Raw genomic sequence first — 7202 nt, forward strand, 5'->3', positions numbered from 1 at the left:
TAGTTTCCCTTCGTGGAGAGGACCTTTACTGTGCGCTGCGCTATGAAGTCATTGCGCATCCGCACATAATTTCACTACTGTACAGGGGGCGTAACTGACCACGCCTCCTGTATGAAGCCACTCCACTTTTGCCCGTCCAGGGCGCTCGAAGCCAAAGAACTGGCCCTGATAGCAAACTACAGGCAAATTCCTACTATACACAAGTATACCTGGCCATATAAAGCTGTTTCAGATTCAAATAAGAGCTCGGCATATACAGGTGTTTGATATTGTCCCATAATTAGTTTAAAATTAATACTTGTGTTATCCGAATTTGCTTGTGGCCGAATGTGTGTAGTACACTAAATAATTTTCAAACACGAGTATCTTAGTGGTTTGCAACTCTATTTTAATTAAAATTGGATTAGTCATAGGATTTTGAAGGCCAAAGGAATGTTTGAATTCTGCTGTACCCCTGCCATGATCAACTTGGACTTTGTATTTCGGGTCCTAAACTCCCCTACATATGTGGACTTACATTTCACAATCTGCTGTATGTTAAAGTGTTTGCCAATGTGATGCTATTTTTAAGTGAATGTATGCTGAATTTTTGTTACGTTTATCTCTTGTAGATCAATTGTGAATCCAATACACCACTCCGGAGAAGTCTGAAGTTCCCCAGACAGTTTCAGTTTTGAGAATAAATTTTATTGTTGAACATGTACATATAATGTTTTAGACTGTGCAATTGTTTATAATTACAGATATATATATATATATACATATCTTATAATACATGGATAAAATTGTGCAGAAACAACTACAACACTGGTGTCTGTATTTAATCTGTAACAGCCAATTATGGCAATATAGAGGGTTGCGATAAGTCACATGTAAATTGGTCTCCTTGGTGGGGCTAAATGAAAAATGCAATTGCCTTGGCCTGTCAAACAGGCTGAGGTGTTAGCAAGAGAGACCAAATACCCAGCATTGCAAAGAGGGGTGTATTTCAGACGTCTGCGCAACAAAACATCAAGTTGTAACAATGCAAAAGGTGGTGGTGGGTATGTAGTGAGCAAATCCAAGCTGAACCAGGTGTACTGGGTTTTTTTAACAGTGGGGAGGGCATGCAACAGAAATAGTGAAACAAACACAAGAAGGGGAGATGGTTGGTCACATGCTGTCCTCAGCAAGGTTGTCATCTACAGGCAGCCACTGGTTTATCCAGGTGAAATTCTTTCATCATGACTGGCTGATGCTGGGAAAAAATGAAAAAGGAGGTTAGACTTTTAGAAAATGCTGTACAGTCTCCAGTCTTCGGATGGTGTGACATGAGGCTTTGTCCTAACAGAGTGGCCTGCCTCTACCTAGACTTAAGCAAACACAAATACAGGTGTGCCCCACATTATTGTAGGAGGGAGAGGAGACACAGTTAAAGGACACTCACCTGTGTGCCGGATTCCGCAGGCCCATAGCCCCTCTGCATGCCAAACATCATCCGTCTTGGGGTCCAATTGGGGCAGCCTTGACTTGCGAAGGGGATCTCAGCGTCACCATTTGTAGAGGAAGGCACACTATAAAACACATCTCAGGAAAAAGGTAAGAAACCACGCACGCACGCACGCACGCACTCATTCATCCTAACTTTGGAAGAGTCCAGGGGGGCAGATGTATTAACCTTGACAAGGCATAAAGAAATGAAAAAGCAGTGAGAAACACATTAGCCAAACAGTTAGGAGTTGACTGGCAGCTGCATTTATCACTGGTTTATCAGTTTCCTTTACCTTTTCAAGATCATTACATCTGCCCCCATGGTTCTTTGCAATACCCACTTGTTTGGAATCCTCAACAAGGCTGTCATCCAGAAGCAGCTGCAGCTTCACCCAGGTGAACTTCTTGCATCGTGGCAGGCTGATGCTGGGGAAAAAAAAGGGGAAAAGGTGGTTAGACTCAGGGAATGCTTTTCGGTCTCCAGTCTTCAGAAGGTGTGACCAAGGCTTTGTCCTAACAGAGTGGCCTGGCTCTACCTAGACTTAAGCAAACACAATTACAGGTGTGCCCCACATTATTGTACGAGGGAGAGGAGTCACAGTTAAAGGACACTCACCTGTGTGCCGGATTCCGCAGGCCCATAGCCCCTCTGCATGCCAAACATCATCTGTCCAGGGGTCCAATTGGGGCAGCCTTGACTGGCGAAGTGGGTCTCCGCAGCGTAACTTGTGGAAGAAGACTCCCTATAAAACAGACCTCTGGAAAAAGGAAAAAGCTCACACACGCACACTCACTCTTCCCAACTTTAGTGGAGACCAGGGTCCAGATGTATTAACCTGGAGAAGGCATAAAGAAATGATAAACACATTAGCCAAACTGGAGGTGACTGGCTGCTGCATTTCTCACTTTCTTTTGCCTTTTGAAGATAAATACATCTGCCCTCACGTTCTTTACAATACACACTTGCGAGGAATCCTCACCAAGATGGTCATCCACGGGCAGCCGCTGCTTCATCCAGATGAGTTCTTTTATCGTGTCAGGCTGATGCTGGCAAAAAAAAGGGGAAAATGTGGTTAGACTCTGGAAATGGTTTTCGACCTCCAGTCTGCGGAAGGTGTGGCATGGTCCTCCCTAGACTTAATCAACCACAAATACAGGTGTGCCCCACATTATTGTAGGAGGGAGAGGAGACACACTTAAAGGACACTCACCTGTGTGTCGTATTCCGCAGGCCTATAGCCCCTCTGCTTTCCGGTCCAAATTAACATAACTACCCGAAAAGCAGTGGGGTAACTCCGCTGCACTACCTGTGGGATGGCTCAATCTAAAGAATAATTTAAAAAGAGACTTGTAAAATCCCACCCAAGGAAATTACTTATTAAAACAAAAAACACAGACATACTTACCAAATACCGCAGCTGAGCAGAAATTCCCCAATCAGATAGCCGCTGTCTTAAAGGCCAAACAAAACAAGGCTGTAAAAAGTAAATTAAAAAATGAAAGACCTGAAACATGCTAGAACGACATTTAACCCAAAAAAACCCTAAATAACTTACCCTGGCAATTAACCAAAATCCAACGAGGTGCGCTTGAAAACAACATAACAAAACTGTCAACATGTTGAAATTTAGAACGACCAGCTTGCTGTGGATCTGTGAACTCCTACAAAATAAATGAATCCATATTGAAAGGGAAAAACATTAAAAACTGATTGCAGAAAACATACGCATCAGAGGAGATTACACTTACAAGAACTAAAGAAGCCCGCGATCACATCCTGCCTGGTATCACTCCCCAAATCAACCACATCAAATACTGCTGAACTGAGGTTCATATCCAAAGGAACCAATGGATCAATCTCCATCTCCAGTTTTTTTGCAATACAGATGTTGTGCAGAATGCTGCATGCAACTACTATACTGCAAACTTTGGCAGGAGAATAGAGAAGCAGGCCCTTGCCGCGGTCTAGGCACCTAAAGCGGCTTTTAAGAACACCAAAAGTTTGTTCTATAACAACTCTGGTCTTTTTGTGAGCCTTCTGATACCTCCTTCCGGCAGTACCATGTGGATTGGAGAGAGGAGTGAGTAGCCACGACCGATTGCCGTATCCAGCATCACCTTTAATAATACAAAAGACATGATTTAAGATAACTAGTAACTTGCAAATGTACAGTATATAGACTACAATTAAAATAAAAGCAACATGGCTACACTTACCTAACAACCAGCCATTTGGAAAAGCACCCTCTTCAAACATACGGCAGATTGCAGACTGCTGCAAGATAAAAGCATCGTGAGTGGACCCAGGAAAGCGGGCATTCACATTCATTATCCTTAGGTTTGCGTCACAAACCATCTGGACATTAAGCGAATGGAAAAATTTTCGGTTGCGATAATATTCTTCCATTTGCTTTGGCGCTGTCATCGCAATGTGGGTGCAGTCTATTGCACCAATCACATTGGGCATATTCGCCAGCTCATAAAAATCCCCCTTCACAGCACGCCACTCAGCATCACACTGTGGAAATTTTATAAATTTCCCAGAGTGTTTTAATATAGCCTTGAGAAATTGGCTCAGGGAACGGGAAAACGTTGCCTGAGACATACCAGCCACTTCAGCTAACGTGGGCTGATATGTGCCTGATGCCAAAAAATGCAATGCACCGAGAAGTTTACACATCCCAGGCACTGCTTTGTTTGTGGGCATTTTGGGGTCCAAATCCTCATGCAAGAGCTCATATAGCTCATAAATTGCTGAGGGAGAAAGGCGGTAAAGCTTTACCACCCGATCCTCTCGTATCCCATCTAGCAAACGTCTTTCTGGATAAAAACGAGGCCGGGGGATACGGGCTGGCTGCAGGTTGGTGTTTGGTGTTATGTTATCAGCACTATGCTCCTCCAGCCATTGCCTTCTGGATTCACTGGCATAGGCTGCAAAGATAAACACCCACACAGAATCTGGGAAAAACTCCATTGCAAGAATGAGAAAATAGAACTGTTAACAAAACTGCAAACTATACAAAACCACACTCCTAAAAGATCAGGGATGGAACAGGTCCTCTTCAGAATTTTCCTCACTACTGGTCCAGTAATCCTTCCTCTTCAGCTGGAAAGCCTCTTCTGCAGCTTAATATGTAATTTGACACAACTAAAAAGGGGAGGGAAAAACCACTTTCAAACTAAGCCAGGGGGGTAGAAAGTAGTTTGTTTGAGAGTTAGGGACAATCTAAGGCATAACACAATTAAAAGCTTCCATAAAAATCGAAATTAGGAAAAATTCTCACCCCTTGGGGGATGAGAGAAAAAAAGGGAGAGTTTAAGTCTGAAATTGTCGGGAATTCAAACTCTCTCCCCACCCGCGAGTTCATTGAATTGGTCTGACCATTTTAACCTACAGGGAGATCAAATTGTCGGGAATTGAACAAACATCGCCGACTACAACCGAACATCGCCGACTAAACAGTCAAATTGGTGACAATTGAATTGGTGGGAATTCCAATTGTCGACAAAACTTTAGTAAACTAGCGGAATTGGCAACTAGTCGTCGAATTGAATTGACCCCTATGAGAATATATCAGCTAAATGTCAAGTTATAAGTATATATACATGAGTTCAGTCAGTGGTAGACAGGGAAGTCAGGAGGAGGAGGGAGAGCAAGAGATTATTATTATTATTATTATTATTATTATCCTTTATTTATATGGCGCCACAAGGGTTCCGCAGCGCCCAATTACAGAATACATAAACAAATAATCAAACAGGAAAACAGCAACTTACAGTGGATGACAGTATAGGACAAGTACAGGGTAAATAAACATAGTTACATCAGCAGATGACACTGGAATAAGTATCAGGTGGCAGAAGACCGCCGGATGTGGTGCAGTTGAAGATTATTAAAGTAAGAAAGGATAAGCACATGAGGGAAGAGGACCCTGCTCATGAGAGCTTACATTCTAAAGGATGAAGTAGAAGATGCAGAGAAGAAGCTGGGTGCAGGAGGAGAAAGGAAAGAATCTTTATGACGGTAACTTGCAAGTATAAGCTTTATGTTAGTAATTGTCTAAAGGTGTGTACACATGGGCCCTCATTCCGAGTTGTTCGCTCGCAAGGCGAATGTAGCAGAGTTACACACGCTAAGCCGCCGCCTACTGGGAGTGTATCTTAGCTTCTTAAATGTGCGACCGATGTATTCGCAATATTGCGATCACAAACGAGTTAGCAGTTTTAGAGTAGCTTCAGACTTACTCTGCCTGTGCGATCAGTTCTGTGCTTTTCGGTCCTGGCTGACGTCACAAACACACCCAGCGTTCGTCCAGGCACTCCCACCGTTTCTCCAGCCACTCCTGCGTTTTTTCCGGAAACGGTAGCGTTTTCAGCCACACGCCCATAAAACGCCGTGTTTCCGCCCAGTAACACCCATTTCCTGTCAATCATACTACGATCGCCGGAGCGAAGAAAAAGCCGTGAGTAAAAATACTTTCTTCTTAGTAAAGTTACTTGGCGCATGCGCAGTGCGAACATTGCGCATGCGCACTAAGAGAATTCTCACTGCGATGCGATGAAAATCTCCGAGCGAACAACTCGGAATGAGGGCCATGGTGAGATTTTGTTTGCGATTGTAACTGTATAGTCAAAATCGCAAAGAAAGTTAGTGCAGATCGCAAGGTGAAAGTCACCTTGCGATCCCGACGCGCAGTCCCGCGAGGTCGGTATCGCAAGCCCAGATAGACTGTGCAGGCAAGCAAGTCAATTTTGACTAGTATAAAAGATAGTTAAAATTGACACTTAACCAAAATCGTACAAAGCCAGTATCTCAAGCAGTTATCTGTGCTTGCGATACCGACCTAGTCCCTATCACATAGTGATAATCAGGGTTTAGCCCAAATCTCACCGTGTATATACACCTTAAGTTTGGAAAGCTGTTTGCATTTTGTTATGTATACACAATAGTTAAGGAAGCATAAATATTACTAGTATATATGTCACCACTGTGTGCATCTTATTCTGTATGATTTGATTTTGCCTGTAAACAATCAGATGATAAGAGCGGTAATCTCAAGCCTGAACTCTCTTTAAGGAATCATAACGTAATAATTTCATAAGTCATATGTATAAGAACTGCATGTATTTTTCAGCCACTCAGTTTGTAAGCCTGACATAATATATTTGCAGATATATATGATAAACCCATATTAATTAAAATATATCTATATATTAAAAATCATATGATATAATAAATATTAATATAAATATGAATTCATAAATCAATACAGCCATACACTGCCCCCACACATATATACATACATAAATCCACCTCCCCCAGTGCACACTGTGACCACTACCACTTTCCCGGAGAGTGACTTCAGGCAGACACTAATCCTGGTGCACCACCACCACCACAACAGACATATATAGTGGCAGAAGCTCAATTATCTTAGTGATATCATTCAGGTGCTTGAAAGGGAGGGGTATTTCTAAGCAAGAGAAAAAGGCATTTTGTTTCCCCCAGCACCCTGAATGATAACAGTAACTAGATTTAAATCCCACACAATATTGGAATTCAGAGATCTCAGTTACATATATTTGCGCAAATGTATGAATAAGCCCCAAAGCCGCGTCAAGGCCTCTTTGTATATTTGGGGTCCCTAGCGCTCTATCTAGATGCAGGGTGTGGCACCCCAAAAAATCAGCATAATCCAGAAAGTCCAGTGCAGCATACCAGTGAAAAAAAC

General features: G+C 42.7%; 1 protein-coding gene and 1 long non-coding RNA gene across 2 annotated transcripts; both read right to left on the bottom strand.

Moving 5' to 3' along the window:
• Window positions 1–1825: 1825 nt before the first annotated feature.
• On the bottom strand, window positions 1826–3122 carry LOC134957064 (uncharacterized). The gene is made up of 5 exons (XR_010186425.1): window positions 3027–3122; window positions 2877–2945; window positions 2682–2794; window positions 2087–2517; window positions 1826–1896 (listed from the first exon to the last, which is right to left on the bottom strand). It is a non-coding gene; the product is annotated as an uncharacterized LOC134957064 (long non-coding RNA).
• Window positions 3123–3199: 77 nt separating this feature from the next.
• On the bottom strand, window positions 3200–4565 carry LOC134958830 (putative nuclease HARBI1). The gene is made up of 2 exons (XM_063941544.1): window positions 3688–4565; window positions 3200–3588 (listed from the first exon to the last, which is right to left on the bottom strand). The coding sequence occupies exons 1-2, from the start codon at window positions 4442–4444 to the stop codon at window positions 3200–3202; spliced, it is 1146 nt and encodes a 381-aa protein (XP_063797614.1). The 5' UTR covers window positions 4445–4565.
• Window positions 4566–7202: the final 2637 nt, after the last annotated feature.

The sequence above is a fragment of the Pseudophryne corroboree genome, chromosome 9 (assembly GCF_028390025.1).
Source record: "Pseudophryne corroboree isolate aPseCor3 chromosome 9, aPseCor3.hap2, whole genome shotgun sequence".
NCBI lineage: Eukaryota > Metazoa > Chordata > Amphibia > Anura > Myobatrachidae > Pseudophryne > Pseudophryne corroboree.

What these genes read in the sequence shown, in the direction of transcription:
- LOC134958830 (XM_063941544.1), bottom strand. Translation starts at nt 4,444, where the DNA reads ATGGAGTTTTTCCCAGATTCTGTGTGGGTGTTTATCTTTGCAGCCTAT. An exon ending in TCCAAATGGCTGGTTGTTAG is followed by an intron (nt 3,589 to 3,687) that starts GTAAGTGTAGCC and finishes GTATTATTAAAG; the next exon opens with GTGATGCTGGATACGGCAAT.